The sequence below is a fragment of the Danio rerio genome, chromosome 24 (assembly GCF_052040795.2).
Source record: "Danio rerio strain M-AB ecotype USA chromosome 24, GRCz13ab, whole genome shotgun sequence".
NCBI lineage: Eukaryota > Metazoa > Chordata > Actinopteri > Cypriniformes > Danionidae > Danio > Danio rerio.
The window spans coordinates 24,807,975-24,827,500 of record NC_141044.1 but is presented as its reverse complement, the minus strand read 5'-3'; the positions used below and the strand labels follow the sequence as shown (position 1 = coordinate 24,827,500).

Below are 19,526 nucleotides of genomic sequence, written 5' to 3'. Positions count from 1 at the left end.
AGAGACTTGTGATTACAAAGACAACACTGTTTGAAAGTCTCTACGATAGCTCTCCTCTTTCAATGGCCTCCAAAGATGTCTAGTGTAATAAAGTGTGGTTTATTGAAGTCAGAATTATTAGCCCCCTGTTTTATTTCTTTATTTCTATCACTAGTGAATTAAAATACAGTTGTTCATTGTTTTCATTGTTAGTTCAAGTTAACTCCCGATGCATTAACTAATGTTAACAAGCATGAATTTGGATAATGCAATATAATAATAATTCAATATACTTTGTTCATGGTAGTAAATACATTAATTAATGTCAACTTGTAAAACCATGTTGTAAAGTGTGACCATAATGTTTGTATATAGTCACTAGATGTGTTCCAGTCGACTGGATGCTCATTTCTTGTGTTTGTTTGACTCAGGTGAACAGAGAAGAGGAAGGAGTGATGAAGGAGGGATGTAAAGGACGGTTGACGAGTGTGTCCAGCAGACAGAGCAATGCCAGTTCAGGCTTTAGTGAGGAGAGAGGAGAAATCTCAGAGGAGGACAGCGGTGAGCTTACAGCACATACAGAAATAATATATATGTTAAAAAAATTGCTCAGGAGTCAATACAGCATCCAGTTCACTCGTCTGACAATTTAAAAATATAATAATTATCCTTATTAAGTGTTTTAAAGTTAGGGACAGTATTTTTTAAAATTGTTTTATTAAGCAAGGATGTAAATTGACAATAATTAAAAGCATTTATTTAAATTTCATTCTGTTAGTCAATGATTTCTGCAAAAAGATCTATAAAATTGATTAGCCACATACCTTATGAAATGTTTTCCTATGCGATATTCAAAACTGGAGCAATGAGGCTAAAAATGATTGCACCTATTGCACTCACATTTAGAGAAATCGAAAAGTCGAGTAAAAATAATTTTTCTTGATTTCTCATCTGCTTTTAATTGTAGTTCTCCTAGCATGTTAGCTGCTACACTTGCAAAATAATTTTATCACACAACAAAATGATTGCCAGGCTGGCCGATTTTATTTGCTCTAGAATCTAACAGGTTAAAATGAGTTCATTAGGAGCTCTTCAGGATTGTGTTTTATCTCCGTTATTATTTATTTTATACACAAATTCTTGTATAAGTTAATTTAAAAATAGACATATTGTGAAGTATGCAGATGATACCCCTTGGCTTTGGTGAGCCTTTTAAATGAAGAGGAAGAACACCCTGCTCTTGACTTTTTAGAAAATTCAAACCTTCTCCTAAACACTCCTAAGGAGATGGTAATTGATTTTAGAGAGAGAACACAGCAGATTAGTGAGGAGATCCCACATTAATTAATGGGTATATAATTCAGTTAATTATAAATATTTAGGTGTGATGTTGGACAATAACCTTAAGTGGGATGTATGGACTGATTGTATAAGGAAAAAGCTTCAACAGAGAATTAATGTTGACAAGTAATTGTTGATCATGTGTTATAGTGCTTTTATTGAAGGTATTGCAACATTTTGTGTAATCTGTTGGTATGGAGGCCCAGAAGAGATCACTGAGGAGAGTGGTAACAACAGCCAGTAAATTGTTTAGAATAAAACTAAAAAGTATTGAGAGTATATTTAAAGAAATAGTATTAAATAAGGCTATTATTATTGCCAATGATGAATCACATGAATAAATAAAATTAGGAAAATATATTAATTTTTTTTAAATAAAATATGTCTAAAGTAGATTTGATCAACTGAATGCAATTTTTGTAATTTTTAAATACATCTTTCTAAAATCACAACCAAATTTCAAACCTTTTTATAATTTCTTCTGTTTATCTAAATGATTAAAATATTGCAAAAAAAAATCACCTTCAGTTTTGGCATGAAGAATGTAATAAGGTTAACATTAATTTATTTTCCTTCGACATAGTCCTTTATTTATCAGGGGTCGCCACAGCGGAATGAACTCCCAACTATTTCAGCATATGTTTTACACAGCGGAAGAGAAACACCCTTACACTCTTACATTCACACACACACACACTCATACTCTACAGCCAATTTAGTTTATTCAGTTCACCTGTACTGCATGTCTTTGGACTGTGGGGGAAACCAGAGCACCCGGAGGAAACCATTGCGAACATGGGGAGAACATGCAAACTCTACACAGAACTGCCAACTGGTCAAGCCAGGACTCAAACCAGAAAGCTTTTTGCTGTGCTAAACACTGAGCCACCGTGCCACCAACAAATGAACACTTGTTGTTTATTTATTATGAGCTGATCTGACCTTTTAAAATCTAAAAACCTCCTCTCTATCCCCAGACTGTCTTTCTGAACTGAGCGACCCTCTTCTTCTTGAAGATTTGATTTCTTATAGCTTTCAGGTGGCCAGAGGTATGGAGTTTCTCGCCTCTCGCAAGGTAAAGGATCTTCCTCTCTGTGCACGTTTATGTAAATATGACTTGAATCTGAAGATTTTTGGTGATTTTTCAGTGCATCCATCGTGACCTTGCAGCCAGAAACATCCTGCTCTCCAACAACAACGTGGTGAAGATCTGCGATTTTGGCTTGGCCCGAGACTTGTACAAAGACCCAGACTATGTGCGGAACGGAGATGTGAGTGAACTGCTGTAGATAAATCAAAAGGTAATGAAATAAAAGAACTCTAAAGGAATTGAGTTGTTTTTATTCGGCATGCAGGCACGCTTACCGCTGAAGTGGATGGCTCCAGAATCGATCTTCGATAAAGTGTTCACCACTCAGAGTGACGTGTGGTCATATGGAGTCCTGCTCTGGGAGATCTTCTCCCTCGGTGAGGACAATACTCAATCAGCATTTTCCTGTCAGAGTTGTTTTTTTTCAATACGCAATCGCTTTGAAATAGGCCACAATAGAACAATTGACCTTTGTCCTTCTGGCAGGTCTTTGCAAGAGAATGAAAGTGAGGAAAACTCATTAGGAAACATGAAAGTGAAGCTCCATGAAAGTGATGAAAACAAGAACCGACACATCAGAAATATAATAAAAATAACACAATGGAGCAGTATTGCTGATCAACAAAAACACTGAGGATAAAGCAGAATCTACTTTATTAGTCAGCTTTACAGAGCCCTTGGCACAATTTAAATGTCATATAGTTTTAATATCATCACTAGTGTCATTAAAAAAACCTGAAACATTTGAAGATTTGATTGAATTAACGCTTGAAAATGTATAAACCGCTATATTAGGTGATCTCTGTTAAATATGGTTCTATGTGTATCTAGAGACATTTTGTCTTATTAATGCGGTTCTTCAGCCAAAAATGAGTCTTTGCTGTTAAGTTACTCACCCTCAGGTCATGCATTCATTTAAACACGTGTTCTGTCTTATCCAGACTTTTTACATTGAGTTAGTGTTAATCTGGTATTTAGCGACCTCTTTTGGTTATACATGGGTATTACATTTTATGTTATAGTCCTTATTTCATGACATCATAAATGTGAGCCTATGCATTCAGAAGCCGCATGGAAGAGCAAACGGCTGTAGTTTCATTTGCTCCCTTATACAAGTTGTACTGAAGGCACATTCGGTATGTAGACATTATTTTATCATAATTTGAGTTATATTTGTTTATGTTTACGCTATAAGCATGTTATTATGCATGCAAGATGTTTATTGTGTTCTTTATTTTGGTCAATTGCAATATGTGACTACATATATGATTCAGCTAAGTGCGTAAACAGTGACCTATTGTGCATAGAGTGCAGATTGTGCTTGTTTAATTTACATATTATTGATCCAGAGTACTTACCATTCTGTATTTTGTATGTTTTGCAGTTTTACGTTATTCCATAATCTACAGTAAAAGGTTCAAACTTATGCCTTGAGTCTGTTGTCATTGGAAGACGTTATCTCTCTGTCGAATCAAGCAAGGCGTTTGATATAAGGGGCAGAACAGTAAAACGAATATCTTCAGCAATCAGCTTCTAGTTTATGAGTCCACGGCGGGGAGCAAGTCAGCTCATGAGGTGATTCTCTCAACAATGTCCAAGCCAAGCTCCAAAGCTGGATCACAGAAGCGAGCAGCAAGCTCATCACGCTCGTCACGCCACTCACATGGCTCATCAGCTGTAATCACCGCTGCTGCAATGGCACGAGCAGAGGCTGAAGCGGTTAAAGCAGAAATAACTTTTGCTAAGAAAGAAAGTGAACTAAAAGTACAACAAGCCCAGTTGGAAGCGTCATTAGAGACTTTAAGACTGGAAAAGAAAGCTGCTGCCATACAAGCGAAAGCAGAGGCTTTAGAAACGGCGGCAGAATTAGAAAGCAGAGGGCAATCAAGTTTGTCAGAGCTGCCTATAGAGGATGCAACAGAACGCACACAGGCCTATGTATCAGAACAGATGGAGAGTGATGTGGATGCAGAGGCGCCAGTCCCGGACGGAACGTTTTATGATAAGGAAAGCATACCTTTTTCAGAAACGCAACAACCACAGAATACTGTATCGTATTTGCAACAGGAAAAGCAGTATACTTCATATGCCACGCCGCCCAGATCTCTGCCTAGTAATGCAGAGAACATACAGAACCCTGCCATTTCACAGTCTACCAGCGTACGCTTCACAATTTCTGGTCAACGAAAGGCATTCACCCAGTCACCTCACAATGTTTATCATCCAGAAGCCCAGTCTCCAGCTGTTCAAGGTAGTGAGGAAAGGAGCAGACATAGAGGGACGCCACTGAGTTATTCTCAGACAATGTCAGGTACCCCCTTGTACGCTGGACCTCATCAAAGTAATTTGTATGCGGACAGTCAAATCTCAGACGTGGTCAGGTTTATTGCAAGACGTGACTTGGTGTCTACTGGCCTTACGCAGTTTAACGACCAACCGGAAACCTTCAGAGCATGGAGAGCATCCTTCATAAATGCTACAGAAGACCTTAACATTTCACCAAGTGAAGAAATGGACTTGCTAGTAAGATGGCTGGGGCGCGAGTCAGCAGAGCATGCAAAACGTATTAGAGCTGTCCACATTAACTATCCATTACAAGGGCTCAGTATGATTTGGAAAAGACTTTACGAATTATATGGCGCACCAGAAATGGTTGAGAGCTCACTCTTCAGGAGACTGGAGAACTTCCCCAAAATATCAAACAGAGACAATTGCAGACTACGTGAGCTAAGTGATTTGCTCATGGAGATCCAAGCAGCTATGCAGGATGGCGATCTGATGGGTCTTACCTATCTAGACACACCACGAGGAGTAAACCCAATAATACAGAAATTGCCATTCAGCTTACAAGAGAAGTGGCTCACGGTGGGGTCTAAATACAAAGAGGATTACAGGGTTTCCTTTCCACCCTTTAAGTTCCTAGTAGACTTTGTATGTCAGCAAGCAAAAATGCGCAATGATCCAAGTTTCTCCCTTACAGCCATACACGAAGAGTCTCACAGACCAAACAAACAGTTAAACAAACATGTCTTTCCCAGAGCTGTTGTGACACACAAGACTCAGGTTTCTTCTGGGAGTCCATTAGCTGCGAGTGAACTCAAAAATAAGATAAACCCAGCGAAACAATGCTTTTTGCATGATAAGCCTCATCCCCTGTCCAGATGTAGAGGATTCAGGATGAAACCTATGGAGGAGAGGAAATCATTGCTTAAACAGCAAGGAATATGCTTCAAATGTTGCAGTTCCATTTTACACATGGCAAAGAACTGTGACGAGGACATCAAATGTTCAGAATGTGGCAGCAGTACCCACATAGCAGCACTTCATCCAGGACCAGCACCCTGGACGATTGATCCGAAACAACCTGTAGCTGAAAATCAGAAAATGAGCGAAGACATTCCTGTGGAAACAGAGGTCTCCTCAGCGTGTACGGAGGTATGTGGAAACAGTCAACTTCCCCGTTCCTGCTCGAAGGTCTGTCTTGTAAAAGTCTTTCCGGAAAACCATCCAGAGAAAGCAGTTAAAGCATATGTCATACTAGATGATCAAAGCAACAGATCGCTCGCAAGATCAGAATTCTTTGATCTGTTCAGCATTACAGAACGCAGCATAGCTTATACCCTCAAAACATGCGCAGGTACGATAGAAACTGAAGGCAGGATAGCTCAAGGCTTTCAAGTGGAATCTCTAGATGGAGGCTTGACCTTATCCTTACCTGCTCTTCTCGAGTGCAACGAAATCCCAGACAACCGCTCAGAAATTCCTACTCCAGAAGTGATTAGTAAGCACAGGCACTTAAAACATCTTGCTAGGTACATTCCAGAACCCAACCATCATGCCCCCATTCTATTTCTGTTAGGCAGAGACATTATCAGAGTCCACAAAGCCCATAGGCAAGTGAATGGTCCACCAAATGCCCCCTTTGCACAAAAGTTAGATTTAGGGTGGGTAATTATTGGAGACATGTGCCTCGGGAAAGTTCATAAACCTACTTTCGTCCAAGCTTATCACACGAACATTCTAGACAATGGTCAGTCGACACACTTTCAGCCATGTCCTAACAACTACAACATAAAAGAAAGATCCCAAAGTGTCTCTCTCACCAAGCCTCAGATCAGGGAGAACACTCAAAGACTGACAGAGTGGGACATATTTCAGAAAACAAAAGACGACGAGAAAACAGCACCATCTATCGAGGACAAGCTATTTCTTCAGATCATGGACAGAGAAGTCTACAAAGACGATGAAAATTCATGGGTTGCCCCACTCCCATTCAAAGAGCCAAGACAACTTCTGCCGAACAACCGTCCACAAGCAGTGGAACGCCTTAAGTCACTTCTGCGATCTTTCAGAAGGAAACCAGAGATCAAAAGGGACTTTGTAGCCTTTATGGAAAAGCTGTTTGAAAATGATCATGCAGAGATAGCTCCATCAGTCAGACCAAATGAACAGTGTTGGTATTTGCCTTCCTTCGGGGTATACCATCCTAAAAAGCCATCCCAAATGCGAGTAGTCTTCGACTCAAGTGCTCTCTATAAAGGTGTATCACTGAATAAGGTCCTCTTGACAGGTCCGGACCTCAATAACAGTCTCCTCGGAGTCCTCATGCGGTTTCGTAAAGAGCCCGTCGCTTTCATGGTGGACATACAACAAATGTTCCACTGCTTCAGAGTTCGGCCTGCAGACAGGAACTACCTCAGGTTTCTTTGGTTCCATGAAAATAACCCAGAAAACGAGCTCACCGAATACCGTATGAAGGTACATGTGTTCGGCAACAGTCCATCTCCGGCAGTGGCTATCTACTGTCTTCGCTGTGCAGCTCAAGAAGGAGAAACCGATTTCGGTGAAGATGCCAGACAGTTCGTAGAGGAAGACTTCTATATGGATGACGGACTGAAGTCTTTACCCTCACCAGAAATGGCCATAAGCTTGCTAAAAAGGACACAAGACATGCTGGCTGGATCTAACTTGAAGTTACACAAATTGGCTTCAAACAGTAAGAAAGTCATGCAAGCGTTTTCATCTGAGGATTATGCCAACTCACTGAAAGAACTGGATTTAGGTGTTAATTCACTTCCTATGCAGCGCACTCTCGGCTTACTGTGGAATTTGGAGACAGACTGTTTCAACTTCCAAGTGCAAAGTGACAATAGACCATACACTAGACGTGGACTGTTATCAGTGGTAAACAGTTTGTATGACCCACTTGGATTTGTGGCCCCTATAACAGTTCAGGGCAAGTTATTACTGAGAGAATTGACTGCAAACGCTACTGACTGGGACTCACCCTTACCTGCGAGCGGTCAGGAGCTGTGGGATTCATGGAAAAACTCTCTGCAAGAGTTACAACATATACAAGTCCCAAGGAGCTATGGACTCGTATCACCATCAGGTGCCAAGTTCACAGAGCTTTCTGTGTTTTCAGATGCTTCCGAGAAGATAATCGCCGCTGTCGCTTACCTAAAAACAGTCGATTCGAATGGTAATTGCCATGCAGGATTCATCACAGGCAAAGCAAGATTAGCGCCACTTCCAGAGCTCTCCATACCACGCCTAGAACTATGTGCGGCTGTGTTGTCTGTAAACATGATGGAAACGATCATTGCAGAAATTGCTATCAGGTTTGACGAGATAAACCTCTACACAGATAGTCGAGTTGTTCTCGGCTATATTTGCAACGAGAAACGTAGATTTCATGTCTACGTAAGCAACCGTGTACAAAGGATTCGGAGTAGGACTAAGCCAGAGCAGTGGCATTATGTGAGCTCAGATCACAACCCTGCGGACATTGCGACACGACCGATAACTCCAACTAAATTGCAAGACACGATTTGGTTCAGTGGACCTGCATTTTTGCATCAACTGAAAACGGAGACTGTACCTAAAGCACCCTTTCCACTTGTTGATCCTGATCGAGATGTAGAAGTTCGCACGCATATGACACTGTCAAATACCTCATTCTCCAGGCGTTTTGAACGTTTTTCTGTCTGGAACCGCTTAATCAGAGCTATTGGCAAGTTGATTCACATTGCACACTCCTATAAGCCAGATCAAAAAGGTCACACTCCAGCGTGCAAAGGTTGGCACTGTTGCAAACTGCCCCCGAGTGCCGATACAATAATTCAGAGCACAAAAGTTGTCATTCGTGCAATACAACAGGAAACATACACGGATGAGTTGCAGTGCCTAAAACAGAACAAACCCCTTCCTAAAACAAGTACTCTTCGAAAACTAGACCCCTTTGTTGATCAAAGCGGACTGTTGAGAATTGGTGGTCGCCTGATCAAAGCGGATCTAAGCTCTGAAGAAAAGAGGCCTCTCATCATACCAGGCAAGAGCCATGTAGCCTTACTCCTGATACGGCACTTTCATGAGCGAACACATCATCAAGGCCGCCACTTTACAGAGGGTGCAATAAGATCTGCGGGCTACTGGATAATAGGAGGCAAAAAACGCATTAGCAGTCTTATCCATACCTGTGTTGTATGTCGTAAACTCAGGAGGGGCTGTGAAACTCAAAAGATGGCAGATCTGCCCAAAGACCGGCTCAGTGCAGAGCCTCCCTTCACACATGTGGGACTGGATGTGTTCGGCCCTTGGTCGGTATGTGCTCGAAGGACAAGAGGTGGGTTTGCAGAAAGCAAAAGATGGGCAGTGCTGTTCACGTGTCTAAACATCAGAGCTATCCACATAGAAGTGATCGAGTCCTTAACTACTTCCAGCTTCATTAATGCCTTAAGGAGGTTTTTGGCAATCCGAGGTCCAGTAAAACAGATTCGCTCGGATAGAGGAACCAATTTCATTGGAGCTTGTAAAGACCTGCAAATACCATCTAACGTGGATGAAAAGGCAGTGGAACGATTTCTGTCAGACCATAATTGCACATGGACATTCAACCCCCCTCATTCATCGCACATGGGTGGCGCATGGGAGAGGATGATCGGACTTACCCGCAAAATCTTGGATTCCATGCTTCTCCAGACATCATCCTCTAGGCTTACACATGAGGTACTCTCTACCTTTATGGCTGAAGTCACTGCCATTATAAACAACAGACCTTTGATACCAGTGTCAACTGATCCAGCGGATCCCTTTATCTTGACACCTGCTACCCTACTTACCCAAAAGTCCAGTACCGACTTAGTTCCACCCGAGAACTGTGAAAAGCCTGACCTATACAAACAGTGGCGTATGGTGCAAAATCTTGCAAGTACCTTTTGGGACAGATGGCGAAAACAGTACCTTGCAACACTACAGTATAGGCGAAAATGGCAACATCAACAAACAAACATCCCCAAAGGAAGCATAGTCCTGCTCAAAGACTCTCAGTCCAAACGAAATGACTGGCCGCTGGGAATTATAACAGAAACTTACCCCAGTCAAGATGGACGAGTCAGAAAAATCCAAGTAAAAATCATTGGAAAAGATGGACCCAAGTTGTTCCTCAGACCAATAAATGAGGTCGTACTCCTTCTTCAAGAGAACTCTTAATAGACTGCTCAAGACTTCAAGAAAGGTTTGGCATTCAAGGAATACCAGACGGGGAGTGTTCTGTCTTATCCAGACTTTTTACATTGAGTTAGTGTTAATCTGGTATTTAGCGACCTCTTTTGGTTATACATGGGTATTACATTTTATGTTATAGTCCTTATTTCATGACATCATAAATGTGAGCCTATGCATTCAGAAGCCGCATGGAAGAGCAAACGGCTGTAGTTTCATTTGCTCCCTTATACAAGTTGTACTGAAGGCACATTCGGTATGTAGACATTATTTTATCATAATTTGAGTTATATTTGTTTATGTTTACGCTATAAGCATGTTATTATGCATGCAAGATGTTTATTGTGTTCTTTATTTTGGTCAATTGCAATATGTGACTACATATATGATTCAGCTAAGTGCGTAAACAGTGACCTATTGTGCATAGAGTGCAGATTGTGCTTGTTTAATTTACATATTATTGATCCAGAGTACTTACCATTCTGTATTTTGTATGTTTTGCAGTTTTACGTTATTCCATAATCTACAGTAAAAGGTTCAAACTTATGCCTTGAGTCTGTTGTCATTGGAAGACGTTATCTCTCTGTCGAATCAAGCAAGGCGTTTGATATAAGGGGCAGAACAACACGAAATGATAAGCCCTCATGTCATTTTTTCTTTAACTTCTTTTTCAAATATTTGTGATAAAAGTGCAAATATAATTTATAATTAATGAAAATATAATTCATGAAATAATTTTTTCAACACATTTTAAACATAACATCTTTAAGAACTAATGTCTAATAACTCATTTGTTTTGCCTTTGCAATATTATGCAAATTTTGCAATAATCTATGACAGTACGTTTTACCATTTAAAGGCTTAACTGAGTTAATTAGGTTAATAATACACACCATATCACCCTGCAGCCCAAGACTCACTAAAGCTAAGCAGGGCAGAGCCTGGCCAGTACCTGGATGGGAGACCAAATGAGAAAACTGGGTTGCTGTTGGAAGTGGTGTTAGTGGGGCCAGCAGGGGGCGGTCTGTGTGAGCCGTAGTGCCTCAGAATAGTGAATGGGACATTCATTTTTCGGATGAGACAATAAACTGAGTTCCTGACTCTCTGTGGTCATTAAAAATCCCATGGCACTTCTCGTAAAGAGTAGGGGTGTATCCCCGGTGTCCTGGCCAAATCCCTTCATTGACCCTTACCTATCTTGTCTCCAAAACATCCCCATCTACTGAATTGGCTCTATCACTGTATCTCCCCTCCACCAATAGCTGGTGTGTGGTGAGCACACTGGCTCCGTTGTTCTGTGGCTGCCGGCGCATCATTCAAGTGGATGCAGCACACTGGTGGTGGTGTAGAGACCCCACCCCTTCATGATTGTAAAGTGCTTTCAGTGTAAGTCATACACCATAAATGCACTATATAAATACACATTACAAGTCACTGGACAAGTCATTTTTTGAAATTATTGTTATTTTAATCCTGCCAAACTAAAAAAATAGGACTTTCTCCTGATGAAAATACATAATAGGCATAAAATGCAAGGCACCTGCTACAAGCACTTTATTATACTGTTGAAACAAAATCAATGTGCATCACTACTGGTGATACATTGAGTTTTTATTGTGCCAAATGAAAATCTTCTTGTTTGGGTGAAGTATTCCTTTTGAAACTGCAGCGAGTTCCTCCCACTGATGGAAAATGTTGCATTTATTACTTTACACACTTTTAAAACCAAATCTTGTCACAAATTTATCTTTGGAAAGGTTTTAATTCACGACTCCAAGTTTGGTCATGGTTTTGTGACATTGTAACATCATGTACTATCAATTTGTGACTGGACAGGATGGCACATGGTGGCTATTTTTGATAAAGCACCCAAACAAAATCTCACTTTCATACATTCATTTTCTTTTCGGCTTAGTCCCTTTTTTAATCTGAGGTTGCCACAGAGGTATGAACCGCCAATTTATCAAGCATATTTTTTATGCAGCTCATTCACACACATATGGACAATATAGCTTACCAAATTCACCTATTTTAGATATCACCTAACACATGTTTTTGGACTTGTGAGGAAAACCCGAGCACCCACATAATCTCACTTTTGTAATACCAAATTCAAATTTGGAAGATAACTTTTTTAGACATATCACTTTGATTTTCTAATCATTTTAGTGTATATTTTATTTAATCAAATATATATGATGACGTATAATATATAAGAACATAAAATATAACATCTTTATAATGCATTTGCTTTACAGTTAACTTTTTTTTCTTTTTCATGCTTCCTTTTTTAATGCTTTCACTTCTGCAATAATCCACTGAGTGCCTTTTTAAAAATAAATAGGTTGCCAATAAATTATTGTTTATGTGAGGTGACCGTTAACTTCTTAAAAGCCATTTAAAGCCACAGATACAAGTTAAATACATCTTAGAAAGACGACACCAGTAGCCTAGGGGTTAGTGTGCCAACATATGATGGCTTCAATGTGCTTTTGGGCATCTCAAGTTCCAATCTCACTTCAAGGACCTTTCCCGTTCACTTCACTTCCTGTGCAGTATACTGTTCTAGCAATAAAGGCAAAATGTCAAATAAATACATATTTAAAGCATCAGATTTCACATAACATTATCATTGATGCTTATATGGTTATATATTTATTATTATCATATTTTTGAGAACAGTCATATTTACATGATATGGTGTTTTGTGCTCTACAGGAGCGTCCCCATACCCAGGACTCAACATGGATGAGGAGTTCTGCCGCAGACTGAAGCACGGCACTCGGATGTGTTCTCCTCAATACAGCACACCAGAGATGTCAGTGTGTGTGTGTGTGTGTGTGTGTGTGTGTGTGTGTGTGTGTGTGTGTGTGTGTGTGTGTGTGTGTGTGTGTGTGTTCATTTAATTCATCCAGTACATGACAATAATGAGTGTGTGTGATTTGTGCGACAGTTACAGCATCATGTGTGCATGCTGGGAAAACAACCCCGAGGACAGACCTTCATTCACTACTCTAGTGGAGATACTGGGAGACCTTCTGCAGACCTGCGTCCAACAGGTCAGACATTATATACACAATTAAAACAAAACATAAATAAAAACCTCATGCCATTAAAATCAAAAGGATGTAATGTTTACGCACACCAAAACCTCTTAATTCAGTCAAATGTTTATAATCTTTCAAGATAATGCACAGAAAGAGCTATTACTTTAAAATCAATCAGTCGTTCATTCAAACTGTAGACTTCATAGTCAGATCTGTAGTCTAGTGTCAAATTTACTTTGTTTAAATTTAATTGTCCTCATCTGTTCATGTGATGAAAGTGAACTGTAGAAATGATGGATTCTTCTAGAATTGCGTATCCAGGATTATTAAAAAAAAAAAAAATCTTGAATCAAACAATATTGAACAGACTGTCAACTCAAGTTATCTCTAAAAAAATACTAATGCTTTTATGTGGAGACATTTTATCTTGAAAACTCCCGACATACCTATTTTTTACTGTCTCCATGGCCTAAATCATACATTCAGCTTTATTTATAATGAAATAATTCTGTTTTTTCATATTTCATAATTTTCATATTTCATGTTTTTACAGTTTTTTTGCGTGTTTATTATACTATCTATTTTCTGTTTTATTTGTCATTTTAGTAGTAAAAAAAAGATTTTTTTCTGTCCCAACACTGACCACTCTGGTGTAAAAAGGCATTAACAATCACTTAAAGGACACCTAGGATGAAAATCAACTTTTGTAAGCTGTTAGTACAGAACTGTGTGTAGGTATAGTGTGCCCACAGTCATATAGGAGTAATATCAACAAAACAATTCTCTTTTTTTTAATTTCCTGACATTAAAGTAGGACCCACATCCCAGTTATTTTGAGGCCACTGCAACGTGACGTAGGAGTGCAGTTTTCCCCACCCACTGAATTGATTGACAGGTGCCATGTCTCCATAATATATAAATACACATGTCCACAGAGCTTTTTTTTTTTTTTGGAAAAAAAAAACTGGGATTAAACATGTTACAACACTCTGTGATCAGCTGCTCCTCAATTCATTTTATAAGTTTAAAACGTTTTTTTTTTTTAGACCATGTAAAGACATCGCTATGTAATTCTTTAATCACCACATCCACATGGTGTCAGTAAATGTGCATTTGTGTGAGACTCATCATTTCAGAAAGGCTTAAATTAAACTCCACCACAAATACATCAAATAAACTTACTCTGTATTTTGACTAATGAGCTTTATTTCAGCTTCATCCAAGTCTGTCTCTGTCACTGTGCTGTTTATCTGATGTAACACATGATTAGCAGACACGCACGCAGCTCATTTGGATTTAAAGCCACAGGCTACAAAAGCTACAGTATACTCAGACACAAAAATGGGCCAATTCTGGAAGCTATAATAAATAATCTGATGAGTATTTGAGCTGAAAATTTACAGACACATTCTGGAGACACCAAAGACTTATCTTACATCTTGTAAAAGGGGTAAAATAGGTGCCCTTTAAGCACTGGTAGCAAAAGTATGCGACCAAGTGTTGTCACTTGCTCTGGCAGGAAATTTTTTTTTAGGCACTGAGGCATGGTATTCATTAATCTCTCATTAATTTGTACAAAAAGTTTAGGCAACACTAATAGTAGATCCATTTTCAACTGTTACTGTAATGTTATAAGTAAATTAATAGGATTCAGTAAAATAATATGAAAATAATTCTGTTTTAGACATGCCATGTGGTGTTTAGTTGAGGTTAGCATTCAAAGCTAAGTGTCCTTTCTAAATGTCAATTCTGTTAGTGGTCTAAAATCTTTAACAATAAATTAAACAACAAATAGTCGCAGAATCAAACACATTTGAATTGTTTCACATTAATAATTTATTCAGTTTATTGTAAATGATAATTTATTGTATATCATTCTTGTTTAATTTGACTGCCGCATTACCAAATGGTTGACCATGTTTTTATTGTTTTAAATAATGACTGTTGAAGTAATTTAAATAATAATTTTTATATTTAAAAAAAAAAATAGAAATAAAAAACAATGTTCTGTTGCACTTCTACACTTGATTTTGTTTTTATTGTAAAAAACAAACAAACAAGAAAACATGTTAAATGAGAATCTGAAATGGCATACTTCAAAAATAAAGGTGATTTTTTAGGCAACGATGTTTTATTTTTAACATTTTTAAAATAAATTGGTCTTCATATTTTCCGATTTTTATAGAATATGTATTAATTTAGGTACTTTTACCATAAACTGACATATCAAATTTGAGGCTTATGTTTTAGAAAATTATAGGATGTGTTGGAAAAAAAATGCTTTGAGTGTTAGCTTAGGGCATTAAGAGTTAAGAAATGCAATCCACACACTTTTTTCTCGGTGGGGTTGTTAAATACATAATAAAATAAATGGAAATAATAAATAAATGGAAAATGCCTGAAATGCGCATTTTAGAATAAGTTTTACGCAAACAAATTTACATTGTTATGATGAGATGCTTTCTTATATGTTTTTTTTTTACCACCGTCATATTTCTTGAGTGATCGTTTGGTTATTGTGAGGAAAGGGTACAGTGATTATGTATGCGTGAGTATCATGATGTGTAAAAACAAACCTGCAGTTCACGTAATGGCCACTAGTGTCACTAATAACAGGGGTTTCTGAACTCTACACAAAGAACTACATTTTTCTTTAAAATAGTCAGAACAAGTAAAAAACTGGTTGTATGGCTCAATGTGTACATTATTTTTTTTTTACTTTGCTTATACTATCTAGTTATTAATTACCCAGTTTACACTGTACATAAACATAAAAAATTAAGTTGCCCCCCCCCCCCCCAAAAAAAAATCAGAAATTGTATTGTTTCAGCTTATTTTAGATAAGTAGTTTTAACAAATTTTTTGAGTGTATGTAAAGACTATTAATTTTTTTTATGTTTTTGTTTTTCAAAACAGGATGGAAAGGATTATATCCCCTTAAATGCTTTTAAATCTGGAGAAGGACATACCATTACGACTCATCTGAATCAGAGAGATATAAGCCAGAAAGCACTGGGAAATTCAAGGTACAAAGCTCTTTGAATAAGAAAATAGCAGCCAAAATCTAATTTATAATGTGAATAACTGCACTAGTTTATTGACTTTGGTTTATTATTTTGTTTTGTTATAGCTACATCAGCCCTGGGAAGATCAAAGCCATGAGCACTTTTGAAGATTTGCACAAAGAGATCCCTGATGTAAGCGTTTTAATGTACAGTTGCTTTTGACTGGGCAAAGGGGTCGAGTCTGACTTCGATGGCGTGTTTTACTACAGGACGAGCAGTCTGACAGTGGAATGGTTCTGCCTTCTGAAGAGCTCATTCAGGTGAAGTGGACAGACAGATTCAAAACCAAGAACATCACTAAGTAAGTGCAATAAGATGGGAGGAATTGTTGATTATTAAACATTTTGAAATGTAAATCTGCCATTCAAACGTTTTATTCTGTTTTTTGATTTTTTATTGATAAAAAATGACTACGTTAGTTGATGGTGGTATTAATTATTTTGATCTTGCAGATTTCATCAGCACATAAGAGAATTAGATTTTATTTTAGTGACGCTGTTTTGCATTACAGGAATAAGTTGAAAACATACTAAAATAGAAATAAGCTACTTTTAAATTGCAATATTTGACAATAATACTGAAAATATTTAGACATGGTAACTTTAAAAAAAGGTAGGAATTTACTTAGCAGTAACCTTTAAACTTTAAACTTTTTACTTAGCTCAAACTTTTAAATGGCAGTGTATTTCTTAAAAAATAAAAAAATAATAAAAAATGTATAAATATTCACTTGATTTTATGGGCATTATCAGTGGTTATCAGCAGCTAGATATGGGATAGTAGGGGCCTTCTGGCTCAGAAGGCTGTTATCATTCATCTACAATGGTTAATCAGTTATAGATCACATACGCCTGCATCTGGAAGTTAACAAGAGTTATTTATATTAAGTTTCTGGTTAATTGTATGTTAGCCCAACCCTAAACACAACTGTCACAAATCTGGATCTGGAGTCATCTCTATTAGTATAGCTGATTAACCATGTAGGTGGATGATAGCCTTCTGAGCCTACCAGTAGATGAACCTTCCAGTAGGTGCAGAAGGCCCCTACTGGCTCATATCTATCAGCTGAAAACCAGGAATTAAAGGGATAGTTCTCTCAAAAATTTTATTTACTCATCCTCAGCTTTTTCCAAACATTTATGAGTTTCTTTTATCTGTTGACCACAAAAGAAGATAATTTTTAAAATGTTGGAAACTGGTAGCCCTTAACTTACATACTTTTAAAAATAATATACTATGGAAGTCAATGGCTAGTTTTCCAAGATTCTTCGATACATCTTTTTTGTTCAACATAAGAAATAAACAAATAATAAATAATGAAAAAACAACTTTTTGTGGACATTAGTAGGGCCACACAGAATCTTTGAACAATTTTAATGTTTCTGCTGAGAATCTTGTAAAAAAAAAAATAATAATAAAAAAAATGCGGATTTATTGCGGAATTATTTTGGGAGTATTAAAACAAAAAACTTGATATATGAAATAAAAAAAAATACCTTATTAACTTGTATTTAATGTTTACAATGGAAATCCAATTAGATTCACTTATTTGGTAATCAAAGCAAGTCTCTAATATATCTACTAAAAGACAGAAAATATTACTTTACAAACTGTACTCTAAATAAATCATATGAACAGTTTCATATGTCAAGAATATTACTAAAATTATTCCAATAAACCGAATAAATATAAATTGACACACATTCACACAAATATGTACATTTTTCACTTCATTAAAAGTGCATTGCTCGTACAGCGTTTGAGTGCTGCTATGGGCTTTTAGTCCTTTAAGTTTCATAGCAGTTCTGACCATATGAAAATATTTTGACTTCATTTAAGTGTCAGTGTTTTGTGTGTTGCAGGTTTTTCTCCAGAGGTCAAAGTCAGCCTCGTCTGAGCAGCGCCCCCTGTTGTTCTGATCAAACAGCGCTTCCTCCACCACATTATGAAGGCGATCTTCTTTACCCCAGTTTCTAACATTTGCGTCTGACAAACCTGCATGTAAACATCCGTTGGCACTGGTAAAAACACCTCTTATCTCAATTCTGCTGCTTTCGGTTCCTCATTAGGCTCAATTTATCACGACAAAGTAGCTTTTCTGAATAGACATCAGCAATAACCACACCATATTAAAAGGACAGCCGCTACAAATAAATGCTCGTTTCTTCGGTTTAACACAAATGTGTTCATTTTGAACAACAAGAAACAAACTCAAACTGTGCAATACCAGGAAAAGAAATGAGAATTTTCATTGTGAACTAACCCTTAACCAAATAATTTGCTGTCACTAATTAATCCCTAACTTTTTATTTCCTAAGATACTTTCTTGAGTGTCGTATTTTGAGATTTTGTTTTAAACTTCTATCTGATGTGTGTATTCTCATTTTGAAAGCACTGCTAACTTAACATATCTGATCATTTTAGTAGTTACAGAGCAGCTGATATTATTTATGAGCTAGTGAAAAGCATTTATTACAATTACTGCTTGTAGGTACCAAATGTTAAACTGTAGAGCACAGTTCATGTGCTGCAGGCCATATGCTGGACGTTCACCATAGAATATTTATTTGCATCATGTTATTAGAACATATTAGAGTATATGTGTATGTATATATATATATATATATATATATATATATATATATATATATATATATATATATATATATATGGTTTATTTAACGCTGAAAATTTGAAGCTACTGGTATTAGCTGTACAAAGCAAGCTGTTTTTACATGTGCACAATGTGTTGTTTGGCAGTGTTTTAATGTCCCATGATCAACTAAGCTGTGCTGTCAGATTCATGAAGACGACACTGTTCAAAACGTTAGGAGTCAGTATTATTATTTTTTTTAAACATAGAAATGTTAACACACAATTTAAAATTGCTTATATATATTATATATATATATATATATATATATATATATATATATATATATATATATATATATATATATATATATATATGCACACGCTGCTGGTCAAAAGTATTGGCTCAGTTTTTTTTTTAAGATAATTATTTTGTTCATCAAGGTGGTGGATCATGTGACTGAAGACTGCAGTAATAAAGCTGAAAATGCATCTTTAAAATCACTGGAATAAATGATTAAAATGATGAAAATAAACCTTTTTTTTCTGGAAAATGTTTTCCTTTAACATATGCATTATATTATTCACCTATAAATGATCTTTTTGATTTATTTTACCTGATGCCATCCAATATAAAGGTATATATTCTCTCATTTTAGCTAAAACTGCTGGCTGCATTTTCTGAAAAAACAAGGACCATAATGAAACCAGAGTTAGGCATGTGTCAGTATAAGATTCTGACCCTATGATAACCCTGGATAAAAAAATCACGGTTTCACAGTATTGTGATTACTGCTCTAAAACGCTTGTTTTTAATAACAAAAATTAAAAAGTCAACTTTTTCCCCTTTGAACGCAATAGATTTTATTTTGAGAAACATTTAAAATATTTTGGAGCAGTAAACATGTC

At 37.2% G+C, this 19,526-nt stretch overlaps 2 protein-coding genes across 3 annotated transcripts in view; both read left to right on the top strand.

The window, feature by feature from the left end:
• flt1 (fms related receptor tyrosine kinase 1) overlaps positions 1-19,161 on the top strand; it is a 73,256-nt gene extending 54,095 nt beyond the window's left edge. Inside the window, exons 21-31 of one of the 2 annotated variants that reach the window (XM_087308613.1) lie at positions 411-540; positions 2,298-2,395; positions 2,469-2,591; positions 2,676-2,787; positions 12,632-12,731; positions 12,867-12,972; positions 15,877-15,986; positions 16,091-16,157; positions 16,235-16,326; positions 17,888-18,046; positions 19,062-19,161. In XM_087308613.1, the coding sequence (XP_087164739.1) occupies positions 411-540; positions 2,298-2,395; positions 2,469-2,591; positions 2,676-2,787; positions 12,632-12,731; positions 12,867-12,972; positions 15,877-15,986; positions 16,091-16,157; positions 16,235-16,326; positions 17,888-18,002 (1,053 nt within the window). In that variant the 3' untranslated portion in view covers positions 18,003-18,046; positions 19,062-19,161. 2 annotated transcript variants of the gene reach the window in all.
• On the top strand, positions 3,467-10,459 carry LOC147838037 (uncharacterized). The gene is made up of 2 exons (XM_087309478.1): positions 3,467-3,546; positions 3,795-10,459. Exon 2 carries the CDS (start codon positions 4,001-4,003, stop codon positions 9,899-9,901), a length of 5,901 nt encoding a protein of 1,966 aa, XP_087165604.1. The 5' UTR covers positions 3,467-3,546; positions 3,795-4,000; the 3' UTR covers positions 9,902-10,459.
• Positions 19,162-19,526: the final 365 nt, after the last annotated feature.

What these genes read in the sequence shown, in the direction of transcription:
- LOC147838037 (XM_087309478.1), top strand. Translation starts at nt 4,001, where the DNA reads ATGTCCAAGCCAAGCTCCAAAGCTGGATCACAGAAGCGAGCAGCAAGC.